The 25,498-nt window shown below is 45.9% G+C and overlaps 1 protein-coding gene across 9 annotated transcripts in view; it reads left to right on the top strand.

The window, feature by feature from the left end:
- Positions 1 to 25,498, top strand: part of LOC118394640 (astrotactin-1) — a 273,688-nt gene that overhangs the window by 43,356 nt on the left and 204,834 nt on the right. For 6 of the 9 annotated variants that reach the window (XM_035788061.2, XM_035788064.2, XM_035788062.2 and 3 more), the window contains exons 3-4: positions 6,324 to 6,723; positions 21,831 to 21,989. In XM_035788061.2, the coding sequence (XP_035643954.1) occupies positions 6,324 to 6,723; positions 21,831 to 21,989 (559 nt within the window). The remainder of the gene's footprint in view (positions 1 to 6,323; positions 6,724 to 21,830; positions 21,990 to 25,498) is intronic. The other 3 variants (XM_035788063.2, XM_035788067.2, XM_035788069.2) reach the window with 1 other exon arrangement.

Below are 25,498 nucleotides of genomic sequence, written 5' to 3' on the forward strand. Positions count from 1 at the left end.
TCTCACAACCTTTCGGTTACTGGCCCAATGCTCTAACCACATGTTAACACATTCTCACTGATAAAGCAGCAAAGTGTGTCATTGCAGTACATTTCAAAGGTCCCTAAATATTGTAAACTAATTACATTATAAAGAGGGAGAGAGGAAAATAATTTCACAACGTATTGAAATAAGAAGACATCACAAATATATATATTTTAAAGCCTGAGGAACACATCAAATCTATTGGATTTTATTGGAGATTTTCTATACCTCGTGGTATAATCAGCCCATTTCCATTGAATTAAGGTCTTAGTCCCCCAGTGTCCTGCCTGAACTAATAAATCTAGACTCCATGGTATAATTAACGTCTTAAAAGTTTTCCTTCTGCACTTATACATTTTGAACGTCACACCTTTTGCCAGTATAGCGTTAGTAAACATGCTCGTGCTCCGTCTTGCTGCTGTAAATTCAGGGTTAAGGTGGGAATTAAGGGGATTGAGTTTCTTGGGAAACTGGCGGCATGGCGATGGCATGACATTAAGAAATTGTATGCAGATGTGAGCAGAAAATATAAATTTTTTATTGGTCAGAGGTATAGTATAAGAGCAGGCAAAAACTTGAAACAATGTGACTATAACTCTTTATTTGCTGTTTGATACGATAGAGCAAGGCGATCAGAAGGAATAAGTCCAACAACAAACATTTCATACTTTCAATGAAAAAATACCACATAAGAAATTCAGAAATAATTGGCCCGGCCGGGGCCTGGACTCAAGACGTTCTTCGCAACATTACCAATGGTTTTCCTTTGGGCACCCCCTCAGACCCTTGCACTTTTGGTTTAAGTGCCTGATAAGACCTTGTTTTATGGCCACTCACACCCTTGAAAGGAAATACTGTTTCCTCTTTCCACTCTCATTTACTCCAAAAATGCCATCCAGATCAGATAAAGCAAGCAGACATGCAGTGACCCATTCATTAATGCAAGCATAAGCCCCTGAACTTGAAGATTTACTGGCTACATAATAAAGATTAATGATAGAAGAGCATTTTATTTTGTAATGATATACAATTTAAGGGGACCACACATATCCACCCGGAAGGAAGGAAGAGGAAATTCAGTTAGAGTAATCTAAACCAAAATATTTAATAAAATATTGTGTTTATAGTTTTGAAGGCTAAAGTTTTTTTTTGTGTCTCTCTTCCGGCTGTTCCGTAGGGTAGTAACCACATTAAAAAAATATATCCAAAGGAACAGCCATAGAAAATGTCAAGGCCTTGCAACAAATCACAGCTGACTTATCAATTGATCTCTTTAAGTACTGTATGTGTAGGGAAAGCCTTACACAATTTCTAAGGTTTTTGGGTGGATGTGGGTTTTCAATTGAAGAGGATATGGGGATTTTTAAAAGTATGCTGTAAACTCAGTTGTATCAGCTAACCTACATTAGCAACCAATGGCACAATGTTGTATGTCGATCTAACTAATTCTCACATAATCATATAGAAAATTCAACTAGACTAGAAGCTAGCTAGTCAAAGTTTGGAAGAAAGTAGAATCAGAAGAATCAGAACTCGTAAGCTAAGCTTAAGTAAATGTTTTATGTTCTCTCGGTTGTTATATCAAATTGAGAGTTGTTCTATATATTATGAATGGATTACTAATTCATTTCATTTCATGAGGTACAATGTGTACATGCTGAATCCCTCAAGAACATATCTTCTTTAATGATTATGCCTTGCAGTACAGCAGGAGACTTGAATGTGTCCTTAATAAGAAAAATGTAGCTTTCATGCGATATTAGCTTTTATGAAATATTCTAAGTTGAATTAAATGATTTAAGTTAATTTCATTAATAACCCATTCCAACAAAACCCCATCGTGCTGTGTGTTTAATGGGGGTTTAACTTTCAAAAATGTTCAATGTCAAAATCAGAAATGGATCATAAACCGTAAAAAAGTCATGCTGATAATTGTTAATTTTAAAAAATATTTTACCCACTTTTTCGTGGTATCCAGTTGTTAGTAGTTACTGTCTTGTCTCATCGCTACAACTCCCGCACGGGCCTGGGAGAGATGAAGGTCGAGAGCCATACGTCCTCCGAAACACAACCCAACCAAGCCGCACTGCTTCTTAACACAGCGCGCATCCAACCCCGGAAGTCAGCCGCGCCAATGTGTTAGTTGAAACACCGTACACCTAGCGACCTGGTCAGCGTGCACTGCGCCCGGCCCGCCACAGAAGTCACTAGTGCGCAGTGAGACAAGGATATCCCTACCGGCCAAACCCTCCCTAACCCGGACGACGCTAGGCCAATTGTGCGTTGCCCCATGGACCTCCCGGTCTCAGCTGGCTGCGACAGAGCCTGGGGTCTCTGGTGGCACAGCTAGCACTGCGATGCAGTGCCTTAGACCACTGCGCCACCCGGGAAGCCTGATAATTGTCACATGTGATTTCATTGTTGTCATTAAATATTCTTTGTAAGCATTTAACACTGAATAGTTAGACTAATAGTTAGACGAAACTGACAGATTAGACGATTTGGATGAACTGAAATTATATTTTAAGTGCCTCCCGAATGGCGCAGTGGTCTAAGGCACTGCATCGCAGTGGCACTACAGACCCGGGGTTCACAGCTGTCCTTGACTAGGAGACCCATGAGGCTGCACACAATTGGCCCAGTGTCGTCTGGGTTAGGGGACGGTTTGGCCAGCCGGGATGTCCTGGTCCCATCGCGCTGTAGCAATTCCTCGTGGTGGGCTGTGTGCCTGCAAGCTGACTTTGGTCACCAGTGGTACAGTGTTTCCTCCAACACATTGTTGCGGCTGACTTCCGGGTTAAGCGAGCAGTGTATCAAGAAGCAGTGGGGCTTGGCTGCGTCATGGTTCAGAGGACCCATGGCTCTCAACCTTTGCCACTCCCGAGTCCGTACGGCAGTTGCAACTACTAATTGGATATCACAAAAAGTGGCAAACGTACGTAAAAATAATATATATACAGTACCAGTCAAAAGTTTGGACACACCTGTTCATTCCAGGGTTTTTCTTTATTTTCTACATTGTTGAGTAATACTGAAGAAATATGAAATAACACATGTACTGTAGTAATTAAAAATTGTTAAACAAATCAAAATATATTTTATATTTGAGATTCTTGAGATTTCCTTGATGACAGCTTTGCACACTCTTGGCATTCTCTCAACCAGCTTCATGAGGAATGCTTTTCCAACAGTCTTGAAGGAGTTCCCACATATGCTGAGCACTTGTTGGCTGCTTTTCCTTCACTTTGAGGTCCAACTCATCCCAAGCCATCTCAATTCGGTTGAGGTCGGGGGATTGTGGTGGCCAGGTGATCTGATGCAGCACTCCATCACTCTGCTTGGTCAAATAGCCCTTACACAGCCTGGAGATGTGTTGGGTCATTGTCCAGTTGCAAAACAATAAGCCCAAATCAGATGGGATGGCGTATTGCTGCAGAACGCTGTGGTAGCCATGCTGGTTCAGTGTCACAAGCAAAGCACCCATCACACCTCTTCCTCCATGCTTCACGGTGGGAACCACACATGCAGAGATTATCCGTTCACCTACTCTGCGTCTCATAAAGACACGGCGGTTGGAACCAAAAATCTCACATTTGGACTGATCAGACCAAAGGACAGATTTCCACCGGTCTAATGTCCATTGCTTGTGTTTCTTGGCCCAAGCAAGTCTCTTCTTCTTATTGGTGTCCTTTAGTAGTGGTTTCTTTGCAGCAATTTGACCATGAAGGCCTGATTCACACAGTCTCCTCTGAACAGTTGATGTGGAGACGTGTCTGTTACTTGAACTCTGTGAAGCATTTGGGCTGCAATTTCTGAGGCAGGTAACTTTAATGAACTTATCCTTTGCAGCAGAGGTAACTCTGGGTCTTCCTTTCCTGTGGCGGTTCTCATGAGAGCCAGTTTCATCATAGCACTTGATGTTTTTTGCGATTGCACTTGAAGAAACTTTAAAAGTTCTTGACATTTTCTGTATTGACTGACCTTTATGTCTTAATGTAATGATGGACTGTCGTTTTTCTCTGCTTATTTGAGCTGTTCTTGCCATGATATGGACTTAGACATCTACCAAATAGGGCTATATTCTGTATTCCACACCTACCTTGTCACAACACAACTGATTGTCTCAAACGCATTAAGAAATTCCAAAAATGTACTTTTATCAAGGCACATCCAGGTGACCACCTCATAAAGCTGGTTGAGAGAATGCCAATAGTGTCATCAAGGCAAACGGTGGCAATATATTTTTGATTTGTTTAACACTTGGTTTCTACATGATTCCATGTGTGTTATTTCACAGTTTTGATGTCTTCACTATTATTCTACAATGTAGAAAATAGTATAAAATAAAGAAAAACTCTGGAATGGGTAGGTGTGTCCAAACTTTTGACTGGTACTGTATATATTTAAAAATTTCATTTATTTATGTTGTGTTAATGTCAAACATTATTTTTAAATCAATGTTTGCACTTTTAAGTCCTACTGGTTAGGGTTAAAGTTCCTTGGGGTTTTATGGTTAAGTTTTGAGTCCAGCTTAAGGCTTATGGTTAAAGGTTATGTTTATGTTAATATGGTTCCATTTACATTTTACATTTACATTTAAGTCATTTAGCAGACGCTCTTATCCAGAGCGACTTACAAATTGGTGCATTCACCTTATTACATCCAGTGGAACAGCCACTTTACAATAGTGCATCTAAATCTTTTAAGGGGGTGAGAAGGATTACTTTATCCTATCCTAGGTATTCCTTAAAGAGGTGGGGTTACAGGTGTCTCCGGAAGGTGGTGATTGACTCCGCTGTCCTGGCGTCGTGAGGGAGTGTGTTCCACCATTGGGGAGCCAGAGCAGCGAACAGTTTTGACTGGGCTGAGCGGGAACTGTACTTCCTCAGTGGTAGGGAGGCAAGCAGGCCAGAGGTGGATGAACCAAAGGTATATCTCATGAAAAAGTAATGAGACCAGGTTGTCTATACTATGATTGACTACTCCTGTCTCAACAATATTGTAAAGTCAAAATATGTTTATTTTGGCTCTATATACTGTATATTGTCTTCTGGATACAAAATGCCATGCCTAATCAGGATGAGGTAAATGACAGAATTATACGTTATTGAAACTATAGTATTACATTAAAGCATAACCCTTACATAAATGGATTACAGGCTGAAATACTGGCATCTTTGATGTTTGGTTTGGCTTTGTTGACTCTATAAAAAGAGACAGGCCGTCTTAGTCCACTATTTGATACCCTGTAATGTACAAAATTACAGAAGTTTCCCCTACCTAAAGATTTGAATGGTGGCTAATGCAAATGGTTGGGCCTAATTGCATTTGGTGGGAGATTTTCAATTGACCTCTGAAGAATGTGTTGCCCTATGTACCAGCCCGTTGATTGAGTTGTTGTGTGCTACAGTATGCATTAGAGAGGGAACACTTATGGGTATGTCTCCTGGTAACTCTCTGGCCTAGTTCTTTCTGCTTCATTCCAGTTTGGAATAGCTCAATGACTTTGAAAGTACTAAAGAAAGTAATCAATACGAAATAAATGATTTTAACTTTAATTTCCCCCCAAAACTGCATACAGATTTGCTGCATACGTGACCTATATTAAGGCCTCATGTGTTAATGTCCTTGACTATGCAGAATAAGCAAACAACTTATGCAAATTGACTTTACATTTGCCATTTCAAATTTATGCGAGCAGGTGAAGCACTCTCTCTATGATCCTGGGATATCAGTCTGCATCTGAACAGGGTTTCTCAATTTCAATTTCCGGTTGAGTCATCTCTGTCGCCGTCCTCACATGTTTTGTTGATCTTCTCATCATTCATTATTTAGTTGAGCTGAGATCTAAAAATGTGCAACAAAGTGGAAGATTTCATCAGACCGTTACTGGCGCTGAACCCACTGAACCCACTGAACCCGAGAGTAGAGTCTTTATTGATAGATTATTGACTGAGTCTGATAGCAGCTTTAATAGACGCTCTCTTGGTATAGGGTATATTTACTAAATGGTTTCAGTTTTTATTCCTCCATGATGCTTCCTAGAGCACTGCTGTTCTCATACACCATGCTTTGGAGATTGTCTACATCGTTTTGCATGGTGTGCTCTGTGATTATATGGATTTTGAGTTTGTTTGATGTTTTCTTGACGCTGTTGTTAAGATCTATAGTTTTTTCTTCAAGGATCTCTGCTATGCACTAGTGGTGTTTTTACAAATCTAGCAACGTGGGTTGGAGACTTTGGGAAGTTCTTAGTTGAGAGCGGCCATCTTTCTCTTTCCCCTTGTGTTTGTTCACAGGGAGGCATGATTGCTTTGCTCCTCTCCATCCTCTGCCTGGTCCTCATCCTCTACACACGCAGGCGGTGGTGCAAACGCCGCCGTGTGCCCCAGCCCCAGAAGAGCGCCAGTGCAGAGGCGGCCAATGAGATCCACTACATCCCTTCGGTATTGATGGGGGGCCAGGCCAGGGAGAGCCTGAGAAACTCCAGGGGCCAGGGCCACAATTCCAGCGGCACGCTCAGTATCCGAGAGACACCCATCCTGGATGGCTACGAGTATGACATCACTGACCTGAGACACCACCTGCAGAGAGAGTGCATGAACGGAGGAGAGGACTTTGCCAGCCAGGTCACACGCACCCTGGACTCCCTTCAGGGCTGCAATGACAAGGCCAGCATGGACCTGACACCTGGTGAGTGTAGGTACAAGCACAAACACACACACACACAGCTACAGTGCCTTGCGAAAGTATTCGGCCCCCTTGAACTTTGCGACCTTTTGCCACATTTCAGGCTTCAAACATAAAGATATAAAACTTTATTTTTTTGTGAAGAATCAACAACAAGTGGGACACAATCATGAAGTGGAACGACATTTATTGGATATTTCAAACTTTTTTAACAAATCAAAAACTGAAAAATTGGGCGTGCAAAATTATTCAGCCCCCTTAAGTTAATACTTTGTAGCGCCACCTTTTGCTGCGATTACAGCTGTAAGTCGCTTGGGGTATGTCTCTATCAGTTTTGCACATCGAGAGACTGAAATTTTTTCCCATTCCTCCTTGCAAAACAGCTCAGTGAGCGAGCTCAGTGAGGTTGGATGGAGAGCATTTGTGAACAGCAGTTTTCAGTTCTTTCCACAGATTCTCGATTGGATTCAGGTCTGGACTTTGACTTGGCCATTCTAACACCTGGATATGTTTATTATTGAACCATTCCATTGTAGATTTTGCTTCATGTTTTGGATCATTGTCTTGTTGGAAGACAAATCTCCGTCCCAGTCTCAGGTCTTTTGCAGACTCCATCAGGTTTTCTTCCAGAATGGTCCTGTATTTGGCTCCATCCATCTTCCCATCAATTTTAACCATCTTCCCTGTCCCTGCTGAAGAAAAGCAGGCCCAAACCATGATGCTGCCACCACCATGTTTGACAGTGGGGATGGTGTGTTCAGCGTGATGAGCTGTGTTGCTTTTACGCCAAACATAACGTTTTGCATTGTTGCCAAAAAGTTCAATTTTGGTTTCATCTGACCAGAGCACCTTCTTCCACATGTTTGGTGTGTCTCCCAGGTGGCTTGTGGCAAACTTTAAACAACACTTTTTATGGATATCTTTAAGAAATGGCTTTCTTCTTGCCACTCTTCCATAAAGGCCAGATTTGTGCAATATACGACGGATTGTTGTCCTATGGACAGAGTCTCCCACCTCAGCTGTAGATCTCTGCAGTTCATCCAGAGTGATCATGGGCCTCTTGGCTGCATCTCTGATCAGTCTTCTCCTTGTATGAGCTGAAAGTTTAGAGGGACGGCCAGGTCTTGGTAGATTTGCAGTGGTCTGATACTCCTTCCATTTCAATAATATCGCTTGCACAGTGCTCCTTGGGATGTTTAAAGCTTGGGAAATCTTTTTGTATCCAAATCCGGCTTTAAACTTCTTCACAACAGTATCTCGGACCTGCCTGGTGTGTTCCTTGTTCTTCATGATGATCTCTGCGCTTTTAATGGACCTCTGAGACTATCACAGAGTAGGTGCATTTATACGGAGACTTGAGTACACACAGGTGGATTGTATTTATCATCATTAGTCATTTAGGTCAACATTGGATCATTCAGAGATCCTCACTCAACTTCTGGAGAGAGTTTGCTGCACTGAAAGTTGAATAATTTTGCACGCCCAATTTTTCAGTTTTTGATTTGTTAAAAAAGTTTGAAATATCCAATAAATGTCATTCCACTTCATGATTGTGTCCCACTTGTTGTTGATTCTTCACAAAAAATACAGTTTTATATCTTTATGTTTGAAGCCTGAAATGTGGCAAAAGGTCGCAAAGTTCAAGGGGGCCGAATACTTTCGCAAGGCACTGTATGTCTTACTATACTTGTGAGGACTTTTTGGGGACCAACAATTGATTCCCATATCAAATTCTATTTTCTCTAACCCCTGACCTTAACCCTAAATATAACCCTAACCCCTAACCCTAATTCTAAACCTAACCCCTAAGCCTAAAATAACCTTTTTACAAGTGAGGACCGGCAAAATGTCCTCACTTCTCCGAATTTTAGTTGGTTTAGTGTTCTTGTGTGGACTTCTGGTGCTTACGAGTATAGTACTACACACACACACACACACACACACACACACACACACACACACACACACACACACACACACACACACACACACACACACACACACACACACACACAAACACAGACAGAAACACTCTAGCGCAATCCCCATTTACATTTAGCTGCAGGATTAATTTTTTTCTTGAGCGGATGGTTGGGGGGCCGGTGTAACGCCGTTCTTCGTTTGTAGAAAGAGAGTCGGACCGAAATGCAGCGTGGTGGTTACTCATGACTTTAATGAAAAAAGTGACACATGAAATAACTATACAAATACAAAAACAACAAACGGAACGTGAAACCTAATTACAGCCTATCTGGTGAAACTACACAGAGACAGGAACAATCACCCACGAAATACACAGTGGAACCCAGGCTACCTAAATACGGTTCCCAATCAGAGACAACGAGAATCACCTGACTCTGATTGAGAACCGCCTCAGGCAGCCAAGCCTATACAACACCCCTACTCAGCCGCAATCCCAAATACTACAAACCCCAATACGAAAATACAATATATAAACCCATGTCACACCCTGGCCTGACCAAATATATAACGAAAACACAAAATACAATGACCAAGGCGTGACAGAACCCCCCTAAGGTGCGGACTCCCGGACGCACCTCAAAACCATAGGGAGGGTCCGGGTGGGCGTCTGTCCATGGTGGCGGTTCCGGCTCGGGACGTGGACCCCACTCCATTAATGTCCTAGTTCCTCCCCTTCGCGTCCTGGGATAATTCACCCTCGCCGCCGACCATGGCCTAATAGTCCTCACCCAGAACCCCACAGAACTGTGGAGCAGCTCGTGACTGAGGGCATCTCGGGACTGAGGGACAGCTCGGGACTGAGGGGCAGCTCGGGACTGAGGGGCAGCTCGGGACTGAGGGGCAGCTCGGGACTGAGGGGCAGCTCGAGACTGAGGGGCAGCCCGGAACTGAGGGGCAGCCCGGAACTGAGGGCAGCCCGGAACTGAGGGGAAGCCCAGTACTGAGAGAAAGCCCAGTACTGAGAGGAAGCTCAGTACTGAGAGGAAGCCCAGTACTGAGATGAAGCTCAGGTAGGTAGTAGGCTCTGGTAGATCCTGGCTGGCTGGCGGATCTGGAAGATTCAGGTTGACTAGCACATCTGGAAGATTCTGGTTGACTGGAAGATCTGGAAGAATCTGGTTGACTGGCAGATCTAGAAGATCATGGCTGACTGGCGGATCTAGCTGCTCTATGCAGGCTGACAGCTCCTTGCAGACTGACAGCTCTGACTGCTCCATGCAGGCTGACAGCACCCTGCAGACTGGCAGCTCCTTGCAGACTGACAGCTCCTTGCAGACTGACAGCTCCTTGCAGACTGGCAGCTCTTTGCAGACTGGCAGCTCTGGCTGCTTTATGCAGACTGACAGCTCTGGCTGCTTCATACAGACTGACAGCTCTGACTGCTCCATGCAGGCTGACAGCACCCTGCAGACTGGCAGCTCCTTGCAGACTGACAGCTCCTTGCAGACTGACAGCTCCTTGCAGAATGGCAGCTCTTTGCAGACTGACAGCTCTGGCTGCTTCATGCAGACTGACAGCTCTGACTGCTCCATGCAGACTGACAGCACCCTGCAGACTGGCAGCTCCTTGCAGACTGACAGCTCCTTGCAGACTGGCAGCTCCTTGCAGACTGGCAGCTCTTTGCAGACTGACAGCTCTGGTTGCTTCATGCAGACTGACAGCACCTTGCAGACTGACAGCTCCCTGCAGACTGGCAGCTCAGGCTGCTCCGAACAGGCAGGAGGCTCCGGCAGCGCTGTAGAGGAGGAAGGCTCTGATAGCGCTGAACAGGCGGGAGACTCCGACAGCGCAGGAGGGAAGGAAGGCTCTGGTTGTGCTGAACAGGCGAGGCGCACAGAAGGCCTGGTGCGTGGTGCTGGCACTGGTGATACTGGAGCGAGAACATGCACAGGAAGCCTGGTAAGGGGAGCTGCTACCGGAGGACTGGTGTGTGGAGGTGGCTCTGGATAGACCGGACCGTGCAGGCGCACTGGAGCTTTTGAGCACCGAGCCTGCCCAAGCTTACCTGGCTCGATGCCCACTCTAGCACGGCCAATACGAAGGACTGGTATGAACCGCACCGGGCTATGCACCCGCACTGGAAACACTGTGCGCTCCATAGCATAACACAGTGTCTGCCCGGTCTCTCTAGCCCACCGGTAAGCACAGGGAGTTTGCGCAGGTCTCCTACCTGGCATGGCCATACTCCCTTTAAGCCCCCCCCCCCAATAATTTTTTTGGGCTGCTTTTCGGGCTTCCATCCGCGTCGCCGTGCTGCCTCCTCATACCAGCGCCTCTCCGCTTTAGCCGCCTCTAGTTCCTCCTTGGGGCGGCGATATTCACCAGGCTGAGCCCAGGGTCCTCTTCCGTCTAATATCTCCTCCCAAGACCAGAAGTCCTTATATCGCTGCTCCTCACGATTAACAGGAAGAGTAGGCTCAGGTCTGACTCCTGACTCTGCTACTCTCTCCCTGAGCCCTCCCCCAATAAATATTTGGGGGTGACTTTCGGGTTTAGCTCTGCGCCGCCGTGTCTTTCTTTTCGACTCCATTCGCCTATAGCCCTCTTCGCACTGCTCCAGCGAATCCCAGGCGGGCTCCGGCATTCTCTCTGGGTCGGCCGCCCACCTGTCTATTTCTTCCCACGTCGTATACTCCAAGCCTCTGCTGTCCATAACGTCCTCCCTTCGCTGCTGCCTGTTAACATGCTGCTCGGTCCGAGTGTGGTGGGTGATTCTGTAACGCCGTTCTTCGTTTGTAGAAAGAGAGTCGGACCGAAATGCAGCGTGGTGGTTACTCATGACTTTAATGAAAAAAAGTGACACATGAAATAACTATACAAATACAAAAACAACAAACGGAACGTGAAACCTAATTACAGCCTATCTGGTGAAACTACACAGAGACAGGAACAATCACCCACGAAATACACAGTGAGACCCAGGCTACCTAAATGCGGTTCCCAATCAGAGACAACGAGAATCACCTGACTCTGATTGAGAACCGCCTCAGGCAGCCAAGCCTATACAACACCCCTACTCAGCCGCAATCCCAAATACTACAAACCCCAATACGAAAATACAATATATAAACCCATGTCACACCCTGGCCTGACCAAATATATAACGAAAACACAAAATACAATGACCAAGGCGTGACAGAACCCCCCTAAGGTGCGGACTCCCGGACGCACCTCAAAACCATAGGGAGGGTCCGGGTGGGCGTCTGTCCATGGTGGCGGTTCCGGCTCGGGACGTGGACCCCACTCCATTAATGTCCTAGTTCCTCCCCTTCGCGTCCTGGGATAATTCACCCTCGCCGCCGACCATGGCCTAATAGTCCTCACCCAGAACCCCACAGAACTGTGGAGCAGCTCGTGACTGAGGGGCATCTCGGGACTGAGGGACAGCTCGGGACTGAGGGCAGCTCGGGACTGAGGGGCAGCTCGGGACTGAGGGGCAGCTCGAGACTGAGGGGCAGCCCGAGACTGAGGGGCAGCCCGGAACTGAGGGGCAGCCCGGAACTGAGGGAGCCCGGAACTGGGGAAGCCCAGTACTGAGAGAAAGCCCAGTACTGAGAGGAAGCCCAGTACTGAGAGGAGCCCAGTACTGAGATGAAGCTCAGGTAGGTAGTAGGCTCCGGTAGATCCTGGCTGGCTGGCGGATCTGGAAGATTCAGGTTGACTAGCACATCTGGAAGATTCTGGTTGACTGGAAGATCTGGAAGAATCTGGTTGACTGGCAGATCTAGAAGATCATGGCTGACTGGCGGATCTAGCTGCTCTATGCAGGCTGACAGCTCCTTGCAGACTGACAGCTCTGACTGCTCCATGCAGGCTGACAGCACCCTGCAGACTGGCAGCTCCTTGCAGACTGACAGCTCCTTGCAGACTGACAGCTCCTTGCAGACTGGCAGCTCTTTGCAGACTGGCAGCTCTGGCTGCTTTATGCAGACTGACAGCTCTGGCTGCTTCATACAGACTGACAGCTCTGACTGCTCCATGCAGGCTGACAGCACCCTGCAGACTGGCAGCTCCTTGCAGACTGACAGCTCCTTGCAGACTGACAGCTCCTTGCAGAATGGCAGCTCTTTGCAGACTGACAGCTCTGGCTGCTTCATGCAGACTGACAGCTCTGACTGCTCCATGCAGACTGACAGCACCCTGCAGACTGGCAGCTCCTTGCAGACTGACAGCTCCTTGCAGACTGGCAGCTCCTTGCAGACTGGCAGCTCTTTGCAGACTGACAGCTCTGGTTGCTTCATGCAGACTGACAGCACCTTGCAGACTGACAGCTCCCTGCAGACTGGCAGCTCAGGCTGCTCCGAACAGGCAGGAGGCTCCGGCAGCGCTGTAGAGGAGGAAGGCTCTGTTAGCGCTGAACAGGCGGGAGACTCCGACAGCGCAGGAGGGAAGGAAGGCTCTGGTTGTGCTGAACAGGCGAGGCGCACAGAAGGCCTGGTGCGTGGTGCTGGCACTGGTGATACTGGAGCGAGAACATGCACAGGAAGCCTGGTAAGGGAGCTGCTACCGGAGGACTGGTGTGTGGAGGTGGCTCTGGATAGACCGGACCGTGCAGGCGCACTGGAGCTTTTGAGCACCGAGCCTGCCCAAGCTTACCTGGCTCGATGCCCACTCTAGCCCGGCCAATACGAAGGACTGGTATGAACCGCACCGGGCTATGCACCCGCACTGGAAACACTGTGCGCTCCATAGCATAACACGGTGTCTGCCCGGTCTCTCTAGCCCACCGGTAAGCACAGGGAGTTTGCGCAGGTCTCCTACCTGGCATGGCCATACTCCCTTTAAGCCCCCCCCCCCAATAATTTTTTTGGGCTGCTTTTCGGGCTTCCATCCGCGTCGCCGTGCTGCCTCCTCATACCAGCGCCTCTCCGCTTTAGCCGCCTCTAGTTCCTCCTTGGGGCGGCGATATTCACCAGGCTGAGCCCAGGGTCCTCTTCCGTCTAATATCTCCTCCCAAGACCAGAAGTCCTTATATCGCTGCTCCTCACGATTAACAGGGAGAGTAGGCTCAGGTCTGACTCCTGACTCTGCTACTCTCTCCCTGAGCCCTCCCCAATAAATATTTGGGGGTGACTTTCGGGTTTAGCTCTGCGCCGCCGTGTCTTTCTTTTCGACTCCATTCGCCTATAGCCCTCTTCGCACTGCTCCAGCGAATCCCAGGCGGGCTCCGGCATTCTCTCTGGGTCGGCCGCCCACCTGTCTATTTCTTCCCACGTCGTATACTCCAAGCCTCTGCTGTCCATAACGTCCTCCCTTCGCTGCTGCCTGTTAACATGATGCTCGGTCCGAGTGTGGTGGGTGATTCTGTAACGCCGTTCTTCGTTTGTAGAAAGAGAGTCGGACCGAAATGCAGCGTGGTGGTTACTCATGACTTTAATGAAAAAAAAGTGACACATGAAATAACTATACAAATACAAAAACAACAAACGGAACGTGAAACCTAATTACAGCCTATCTGGTGAAACTACACAGAGACAGGAACAATCACCCACGAAATACACAGTGAGACCCAGGCTACCTAAATACGGTTCCCAATCAGAGACAACGAGAATCACCTGACTCTGATTGAGAACCGCCTCAGGCAGCCAAGCCTATACAACACCCCTACTCAGCCGCAATCCCAAATACTACAAACCCCAATACGAAAATACAATATATAAACCCATGTCACACCCTGGCCTGACCAAATATATAACGAAAACACAAAATACAATGACCAAGGCGTGACAGAACCCCCCTAAGGTGCGGACTCCCGGACGCACCTCAAAACCATAGGGAGGGTCCGGGTGGGCGTCTGTCCATGGTGGCGGTTCCGGCTCGGGACGTGGACCCCACTCCATTAATGTCCTAGTTCCTCCCCTTCGCGTCCTGGGATAATTCACCCTCGCCGCCGACCATGGCCTAATAGTCCTCACCCAGAACCCCACAGAACTGTGGAGCAGCTCGTGACTGAGGGGCATCTCGGGACTGAGGGACAGCTCGGGACTGAGGGGCAGCTCGGGACTGAGGGGCAGCTCGGGACTGAGGGGCAGCTCGGGACTGAGGGGCAGCTCGAGACTGAGGGGCAGCCCGGAACTGAGGGGCAGCCCGGAACTGAGGGGCAGCCCGGAACTGAGGGGAAGCCCAGTACTGAGAGAAAGCCCAGTACTGAGAGGAAGCCCAGTACTGAGAGGAAGCCCAGTACTGAGATGAAGCTCAGGTAGGTAGTAGGCTCCGGTAGATCCTGGCTGGCTGGCGGATCTGGAAGATTCAGGTTGACTAGCACATCTGGAAGATTCTGGTTGACTGGAAGATCTGGAAGAATCTGGTTGACTGGCAGATCTAGAAGATCATGGCTGACTGGCGGATCTAGCTGCTCTATGCAGGCTGACAGCTCCTTGCAGACTGACAGCTCTGACTGCTCCATGCAGGCTGACAGCACCCTGCAGACTGGCAGCTCCTTGCAGACTGACAGCTCCTTGCAGACTGACAGCTCCTTGCAGACTGGCAGCTCTTTGCAGACTGGCAGCTCTGGCTGCTTTATGCAGACTGACAGCTCTGGCTGCTTCATACAGACTGACAGCTCTGACTGCTCCATGCAGGCTGACAGCACCCTGCAGACTGGCAGCTCCTTGCAGACTGACAGCTCCTTGCAGACTGACAGCTCCTTGCAGAATGGCAGCTCTTTGCAGACTGACAGCTCTGGCTGCTTCATGCAGACTGACAGCTCTGACTGCTCCATGCAGACTGACAGCACCCTGCAGACTGGCAGCTCCTTGCAGACTGACAGCTCCTTGCAGACTGGCAGCTCCTTGCAGACTGGCAGCTCTTTGCAGACTGACAGCTCTGGTTGCTTCATGCAGACTGACAGCACCTTGCAGACTGACAGCTCCCTGCAGACTGGCAGCTCAGGCTGCTCCGAACAGGCAGGAGGCTCCGGCAGCGCTGTAGAGGAGGAAGGCTCTGTTAGCGCTGAACAGGCGGGAGACTCCGACAGCGCAGGAGGGAAGGAAGGCTCTGGTTGTGCTGAACAGGCGAGGCGCACAGAAGGCCTGGTGCGTGGTGCTGGCACTGGTGATACTGGAGCGAGAACATGCACAGGAAGCCTGGTAAGGGGAGCTGCTACCGGAGGACTGGTGTGTGGAGGTGGCTCTGGATAGACCGGACCGTGCAGGCGCACTGGAGCTTTTGAGCACCGAGCCTGCCCAAGCTTACCTGGCTCGATGCCCACTCTAGCCCGGCCAATACGAAGGACTGGTATGAACCGCACCGGGCTATGCACCCGCACTGGAAACACTGTGCGCTCCATAGCATAACACGGTGTCTGCCCGGTCTCTCTAGCCCACCGGTAAGCACAGGGAGTTTGCGCAGGTCTCCTACCTGGCATGGCCATACTCCCTTTAAGCCCCCCCCCCAATAATTTTTTTGGGCTGCTTTTCGGGCTTCCATCCGCGTCGCCGTGCTGCCTCCTCATACCAGCGCCTCTCCGCTTTAGCCGCCTCTAGTTCCTCCTTGGGGCGGCGATATTCACCAGGCTGAGCCCAGGGTCCTCTTCCGTCTAATATCTCCTCCCAAGACCAGAAGTCCTTATATCGCTGCTCCTCACGATTAACAGGGAGAGTAGGCTCAGGTCTGACTCCTGACTCTGCTACTCTCTCCCTGAGCCCTCCCCCAATAAATATTTGGGGGTGACTTTCGGGTTTAGCTCTGCGCCGCCGTGTCTTTCTTTTCGACTCCATTCGCCTATAGCCCTCTTCGCACTGCTCCAGCGAATCCCAGGCGGGCTCCGGCATTCTCTCTGGGTCGGCCGCCCACCTGTCTATTTCTTCCCACGTCGTATACTCCAAGCCTCTGCTGTCCATAACGTCCTCCCTTCGCTGCTGCCTGTTAACATGATGCTCGGTCCGAGTGTGGTGGGTGATTCTGTAACGCCGTTCTTCGTTTGTAGAAAGAGAGTCGGACCGAAATGCAGCGTGGTGGTTACTCATGACTTTAATGAAAAAAAGTGACACATGAAATAACTATACAAATACAAAAACAACAAACGGAACGTGAAACCTAATTACAGCCTATCTGGTGAAACTACACAGAGACAGGAACAATCACCCACGAAATACACAGTGAGACCCAGGCTACCTAAATACGGTTCCCAATCAGAGACAACGAGAATCACCTGACTCTGATTGAGAACCGCCTCAGGCAGCCAAGCCTATACAACACCCCTACTCAGCCGCAATCCCAAATACTACAAACCCCAATACGAAAATACAATATATAAACCCATGTCACACCCTGGCCTGACCAAATATATAACGAAAACACAAAATACAATGACCAAGGCGTGACAGCCGGAACATAGATATAAATAATTTGTACACTGCAAATTAATAGCAACAATCCCAAACAGATATCGTATTTGACAAAAACAGAATAATTTCAAACCTTGATTACACACTGTAGAGTATGTGTCCACCACCTGTATTTTTTTTTACATTGGATACAAGATGAAACTCAGAGTTAGAAATTGGTATATCATACACTGCATTTGAGGAACAATGGGAAAGTAATTCTGCTTTGAAAGTTAATAGACTTTTACCTACTGGAAGGCTCTTCTTTGTCTACACCCATTCAGCATTGTTCACACCCTCTCAAATCTTAGCCCCACCCATCTCTTTAAGGGTTCATATGCGAGGTCATGTGCTAAACAGAGTGAGTAGTGTAATAAACAACCAAAGATTTCAAGACTAAAAGTGGTAAATGGCTGCCGTGTTACGAGCTCCAAATCAACTGTGCTATTTTCTTCGTTTTTAAAAATGTTTGTATCTCATTTTGTACATAATTTTGCTGCTACCGTCTCTTATGACCGAAAAGAGCATCTGGACGTCAGAACAGCGATTACTCACCTCGAACTGGACAAAGATTTTTTCTTTAATGAGTCTGACGCAAAGTATATACTGCTTTGTTGAGACAAGGCCCAAATCCCCATCATCCGCGTGAAGAAAAGACAGAGAAAAAGGGGGAGGAGTGCAGTGTGCCTGGTAAGAAATCGCTGACGAGTAGGTAAACCATCACTACTCTCCGTATTATTGGCCAACGTGCAATCATTGGAAAACAAACTGGACGATCTACGATTAAGACTATCCTACCAACGGGACATTAAAAACTGTAAATTCTTATGTTTCACTGAGATGTGGCTAAACGAAAATAAAGAATAATATAGAGCTGTCTGGCTTCTCCGTGCATCGACAGGACAGAGCATCTACTTCTGGTAACATGAGTGGCTTGTGTGCGTCTCTATTTGTTAAAAAACTGTTGGTGAGCGATGTCTAAGATTAAAGAAGTCTTGAGGTATTGCTCTCCTGAGGTAGAATACCTGATTATAAGCTGTAGATGTAACGATCGTCTGTGGTGGAAGAAGGTGAGGACCAAAGCACAGCGTGGTAAGTGTTCATGTTTTTAATAAAATAACTGAACACTGAACAAAACAACAAATGACAAACGAACAGTCCTGTAAGATGAATGAAAAAACACTAAACAGGAAATAAACACCCACAACTCAAAAGTGAAACCAGGCTACCTAAGTATGATTCTCAATCAGGGACAACGATTGACAGCCAGCCCCAGAAGAGCACCAGTGCAGAGGCGGCCAATGAGATCCACTACATCCCTTCGGTGTTGATGGGTGGCCCAATCAGGGACAACGATTGACAGCTGCCTCTGATTGAGAACCATACCAGACCGAAAACAGAAAATCCCAAATTATATAAAAAATAACATAGAAAACCCACCCAACTCACGCCCTGACCATACTAAAACAAAGACATAACAAAGGAACTAAGGTCAGAACGTGACAGTAAACCACACTATATACCGAGAGTTCTCAACTATATTATTGGTAGCCATCTATTTACCACCACATACCGACACTGGCACTAAGACCGCACTCAGCCAGCTGTATAAGGCCGTAAGCAAACAAGAAAATGCTCATCCAGAAGCAACACTCCTAGTAGCCGGGGACCTTAATAAATGCAAACTTAAATCCATTTTACCTAATTTACCAACATGTCACATGTGCAACCAGAGGGAAAAAAACTCTAGACCACCTTTACTCCACACACAGAGACGCATACAAAGCTCTCCCTCACCCTACATTTGGCAAATATGACCATAATTCTATTCTCCTGATTCCTGCTTAGAAGCAAAAACTAAAGCAGGACGTGCCAGTGACTCGCTCAATACGGAAGTGGTCAGATGACACGGATGCTAAACTACAGGACTGTTTTGCTAGCACAGACTGGAAGATGTTCCAGGATTCATCCAATGGCATTGAAGAGTATACCACCTCAGTCACTGGCTTCATCAATAAGTGCATCGATGACGTTGTCCCCACTGTGATCGTACGTACATATCCCAACCAGGAGCCATGAATTACAGGCAACATTCACACTGAGTTAAAGGCTAGAGCTGTCGCTTTCAAGCAGCAGGACATTAATCCGGATGCTTATAAGAAATGTAGCTATGCCCTCAGACGAACATTCAAACAGGCAAAGCATCAATACAGGACAAAGATTGAATCCTACTACACCGGCTCTGACGCTCGTCGGATGTGGCAGGGCTTGAAAACTATTACGGACTACAAAGGGAAACCCAGCAGTGAGCTGCCCAGTGACATGAGCCTACCAGACTAGCTAAATGCCTTTTATGCTAGCTTTAAGGCAAGCAACTGTAACGGCTGTCGTCTGGAGATTGAGAGGAGGACCAAAGCGCAGCGTGGTATTATTCATTGTCGTTTAATAAAGAATGAATACTGAAACAAAAAACAATACACGACAAACGAACAGTTATGAACGGTGCAACAAAACACAGAACAGAAAATAAACACCCACAAAACCCAGGTGGAAAAAGGCTACCTAAGTATAATTCTCAATCAGAGAATCCGTCAGGGCCAGACGGATTACCAGGCCGTGTACTCAAAGCATGCCGGACCAACTGCAAAGTGTCTTCACTGACATTTTCAACCTCTCCCTGACTGTAAATACCTACATGTTTCAAACAGACCATCATAGTCCCTGTGCTCAAGAAAGCAAAGGTAACCTGCCTAAATGATTACTGCTTCTTAGCACTCACGTCGTTAGCCATGAAGTGCTTTGAAAAGCTGGTCATGACTCACATCAACACATCATGCCAGAAACCCTAGACCCACTCCAATTTGCATACCGCCACAACAGATCCACAGATGACGCAATCTCAATCACACTCCACACTGACCTTTCCCACATGGACAAAAGGAATACTGTTCATTGACTACAGCTCAGCGTTCAACACTATAGTACCCACAAAGCTCATCACTAAGCTAAGCACCCTGGGACTAAACACCTCCCTCTGCAACTGGATCCTGAACTTTCTGATGTGCCACCCCATGTGATAAGAGTAGGCAACAACACATCTGCCACTCTGATCCTCAACACTGGAGCTCCTCAGGGGTGCGTGCCTAGTCCCCTCCTGTACTTCTTGATCACCCACGACTGTGTGGCCAAGCACGACTCCAACACCATTATTAAGTTTGCTGACGACACAACAGTGGTAGGCCTGATCACCGACAACGATGAAACAGCCAATAGGGAGGAGCTCAGAAACCTGGCAGTTTGGTGCCAGGACAACAACCAAGTTTTGTGGTGTCTAACGAACTATCAGAACTATCAGGTCCCCAGATCCTCAAAACGTTATACAGCTGCACTATCAAGAGCATCTGGTTGCATCACCACCTGGTATGGAAACTGCTCGGCATCTGACCGTAAGGTGCTACAGAGGGTAGTGCGTACGGCCCAGTACATCTCTGGAGCCAAGCTTCCTGACATCGAGAACCTATATACTAGGCGATGTTAAAGGAAGGCCCAAAAAATGGTCAAAGACTCCAGTCACCCAAGTCATAGACTGTTCTCTCTGCTACTGCACGGCAAGCCACCCGGACTATTGACACCCCCTCACATTGCCCCCCCCCGCTGAACAATTCATGAGACTGCCACCCGGACTATTGCCCCCCTATGCAGAGTCACTTTACAAATTACCTCGACTAACCTGTACCCCTGCACATTGACTTGATACCGGCACCCCCTGTTTATAGCCTCTTTATTGTTATATAATACTTTTTAAGTGCAATTTTAAAGCTAGTTTCCTTCAATTTTACACATTGTGCAATAGCTTGTGGCTATTGACTCAAACATTATAACAAAATCAATGGAGGCCTGAATGCATCCTGAATGAATTTGGGATTTTTTTATTCTACCTGACTGCCCTTGTTTTTTTGGTGTGATTGTTAGTTCTCAAAGATTATCTTATTTAAAAATACACTGAGTATACAAAACATTAGGAACATTCTGGTGAGCAAGGGTTTATTTAATCTTCAAGGCAAAATACACTGAGTGTACAAAACAATAAGGACATCTGCTCTTTCCATGACATTGACTGACCAGGTGAATCCAGGTGAAAGCTATAATCCCTTATTGATGTCACTTGTTAAATCCACTTTAATCAGTTTAGAAAGATTTAAGTGCCTTTGAACGTGGTATGGTTGTAGGTGCCAAGCACACCGGTTTGTGTTAAGAACTGCAGCACTGCTGGGTTTTTCATGCTCAGTCTCCCGTGTGTATGAAGAATGGTCCACCACCCAAAGGACATTCAGCCATCTTGACACAAATGTGACAAGCATTGCAGTCAACGTGGGCCAGCGTCCCTGTGGAATGCTTTCGACACCTTGTAGAGTCTATGCCCTGATGAATTGAGGTTGTTTTGAGGGTAAAAGGAGTGGGAGGGTGCAACTTAATATTAGGAAGGTGTTTCTAATGTTTGGTGTACTCCGTGTATACAAGTCCATTATATTTTCTACACACTTTATAACAGTTTTTTTTTATTTACGAAATATCAGCCCACCAACCAATACAATGTTATCTAGTTCTGACAGGAAATGATAGATTATTCCCTGTTTCAAGACCTATACCATTATAAGAACACTAACTTGTTGTTGCCTCTGCCAGTCTGTGTTAAATCTCTTCCGTTTTGTCTGACGTGCTTCTTTTTCACGTTTGTCTTGTTTTATTGGGTTTCTTTTCATCTCTCATTTATCTCCCTAATAATGATTGTTCTGTCATCATCAGGGAGTGACAATACAAAGTTGTCCCTAATGAGCAAGTACAAGGACAACATCATCGCCACCAGCCCCATCGGCAGCAATCACCTGCAACAGAACACTCTCCTCCTCCACAACACCTCCTCCACTGGCCAACGAAAACAACGTCTGTCCAGCAAAACTCGTGGTGAGTCATCCATCCATTTGATCCATATCCACTCTCATTCTTGACCATTGTCACGTGTACCAGTAAAAGACTATATCTGCTTCCCAATGACACCCAATATTCTGTTTAAAGTGCACTTCTTTTGACATGGGCTCATAGGGCTCTAGTCAAAAGTAGTGCACTATATAGGGAATGGGGTTCCATTTGGGATGCAGACCATGAAAGACAAAAAGACTGGAAAAACAGGGCATGCCATTCTGAAATGAGACACCAGTTCATTCAGTTGACCCTGATCATAATCCACTTTCCTCCATGACTGACAAGTGCGAATGGTTTATTTTCAGGTTAGAATAGCAATTCTAGTTGTGTAGGATGTTATTGGGAGGTACACATGGCAATGTCACCCTAACCAACTAACTAAGCATTCAGTGGAAACTAGTGAACTAAAGAGCTGTTGTGTAGTCATTTTACAGTTATATAGTGTCTACCATTATATAATTTCCGTCTCATTTTGTGAATAGTGAGAAACAAACACGACTCTGGTTTTCAGATACTGTTCCTTTTGCATTCTTATCCTCATGTACTTTGTGACTCTCAGTGAGCCGAGGAGAATGTTTCCTTTTCTGACCTTGGTTGAAAACCTGTATAGTGAATATGCACCTGCAATGGCTTTTGTTCCATAATGAGAACTTAAATCAAAGCTCGCTGAGGAAGAAAAAAAGAAACCCAACAAACCCTTTTATCAATAATAGACTGAGAACAGAGAGAGCAGTGTACTTAACACAGCACACTAATGACATTTTCACTTGGTATTCCAGGAAGCTTGTTAGGCAAAACAGAACATAAATGAGCTGATCACTTTCAGGACAGAAAATGCTAAAGATCCAATCTGTTTGGTCTTAATTCAATAACAAAATAAAAGCATACCATGTCGGCAAAAAAAGCTTCTCTGTCTTTCAAGAGTTGTGAGCAGCCTTTGGTCTACTGGTCTCTGAGAGGAATCTCTGACAGCTCTACGGCCAACTCTGAAAGAGATTGCTGCCTTCAGAATTAAAGCACATTTTTCTCATTAATTTAGTTCAATTTGTTGATTTGGTACATTAGAGGACAAAGCACAATGAAGGAAAACTGTCAATTCACTATCGGTTTATCTGCTGTTGATGTTTAAAACTGTGAAACAGCGGATCCCCTTGTGACAGCTTTTTTCCCCACAACAAAATCCTCCGTGGTTCTGTACAAAGTGTACACAGGCCAGTATATCTGAATGACTAAGCCCGAGGTTGTGTTTGCTTATGTTTGCTCTATTGTTTTGTTTGGACTTGCATTTTAATCCGAGTGTTAAAATATGCACATGCACATACACATGTAAGGTCCTTTTGCTATTCTCAGTGGATATTTAACAGCGTTTAGGACTGGGGGGAAGCTTTTATGCCTCAAATGTTGATGCCTCCTTCAAATGTGCTGCGCAAAGTGTATGGCAAGCCAAACAACGAGGTTGGAGGTAGGGCAGAGTCTTTGTCACAGCTGTTGTCTGTTTGGTGTTTGTTGCCTGCTTCCAGGAGCCCTTGTCTTTTTATACAGAACCCTTAAGTCTGTTGTTGTTCCTAACGGTGTTAGACTCAAAGCATCGTTAGTCTACCATTTTAATTGTAGCATACAATAGGGATACTGAAATAAAATTGCTCCACAACATATTTGAAACAACAAGCCCAAAGATGAAGCTATGTCTGAATTTGGAGTCAGAAGTCACAATAGTTTTTTAATGTTAACGCTTTTTGAGATGTTCAAGATTCTCATCTGTGTCCCAGCAGTACTTCTCATGCAATCACCTGGTCTATTTACATATGTTGGAGTCACTCTAGTGTGCTTCTCTCTATAGTTGTTGTGGTTACACGCCTTCTGTCAGATATCTTTTGGTAGTACTCCTGTGGGTTCTTGCAGCTCTCCTCATGAGCGATTGTCATTCCAGTATCATTCTCGCTGCTGCCAAAAGTACTCTATATTTATTGAGATCCGGCCACCGAAAGCTCAGAACAAAATAACTTTGTTGTAAGATGTGTTTGCACCTGCAGTGCATGTTGCACCTGCAGTGCATGCTGAGTGCTAAAGCTACATTATGTGTTGAATATTTAAGAGCCCATCTTTTATTTGTTGCCATAGAGCTTTGGACCTTTGGTTCCTTGCCTAATTGTTGAGGCAAATACAATCTCTTCAAACTGATGCATGTGATTTGTCGTTAATTAATTGAAGGTGCTTTCATTCTCCTTTGTAACCTAGACAAAAACACATTGTATCCTGTAAGTGTCATTTGGAAATTTCTTTCACCTTCTTTGACAATTATAGTTTTTGTCCTTGATGAAAATAATTATTTAAATGTTTTTTGTCAGGAATTTCTATAAAGCATAAATGTGTGTTAAATCATTTTTCAATGGTGTTTCTATTGTTTTTGTAGTTTATAGTTGTGTGTTCAAATTGTGTGTTCCCTTTGCATATTGTTATCAAGTCAATGTCGTTCTGCTGAAACAATGCCGTAGTAATGCCATCTTGTACATGAAACACCTTTTTCTTTACAGTACTTTTCAAGACAGTGCTTCCACTTTGCCCGATTTGTATGTTTGCCAGAGACATTTTTATTCACCCTTTCTTTTGGAGAAACTTTTTGTCTATTAATTAAATACAATCTCTTGGTTTGGATTTTTAACGCTATTGTCAATTCGAAATGAAGTAAATTGTGCTCGTATTTCAAGCTTACTTTGTGATAGCTAGAACACTAAAACTTGTAATAGGAGCTATATCACATCCTCTTTAAATTATACATTTCAATGTTCATGTTTCTACCCAAACACAACCATTCCAATGTAGCCTGTATAGCCTATTCAAAACAATTAGATATATTTGTTCACAAAGCCAACATCTTTTAATCTAATGGCTTCAATGAGATGACTGTCAACATTTATCAGTTTATTGTCCCCTGCATTGTACCAGAACAGGACCATCGTCCATCTCTGTAACGGATAGTGGATTTAAAGTCAAAATATGGACTGACATAAACTGTATTATCCCCCTACTGAGGATACCCACTCCACAGTCCGGTCTTATCATGGATCTCTCTTCCTCGTGCAACATAATCAAAGTATTTTTCCTGTACTGCACTGGGCAGGGTAAACTGAGTTTGTATCCCAAATGGCACACTATTGACTATACAGGACACTACTTTTTGACTCTGGTCAAAAGTACTGCACTATATAGAGAATACGGTGCCATTTGGGACTTCGCTAGAGTCATGTTGGTTTAATTTGTTGCGACAGAATATGACTGGATATATGCTGTTGTTATTGTGACTTTAATACTTTCCACCCTTCTACCTCATGAATCCATTTATACATGACTTCCCGAGAGAGGCTATAGCTGTATGTCTTGTATAGAATATACTGAAGATAGAATTTTTTTTATAAAAGCTGAAGTTATAAAAGCTGAAATTTAGCCCACTGTTCCAGTTATTATTTCCATTGGAACCAGAGCATGATCAA

Source organism: Oncorhynchus keta, chromosome 15 (genome assembly GCF_023373465.1).
Source record: "Oncorhynchus keta strain PuntledgeMale-10-30-2019 chromosome 15, Oket_V2, whole genome shotgun sequence".
Classification (NCBI taxonomy): Eukaryota; Metazoa; Chordata; class Actinopteri; order Salmoniformes; family Salmonidae; genus Oncorhynchus; species Oncorhynchus keta.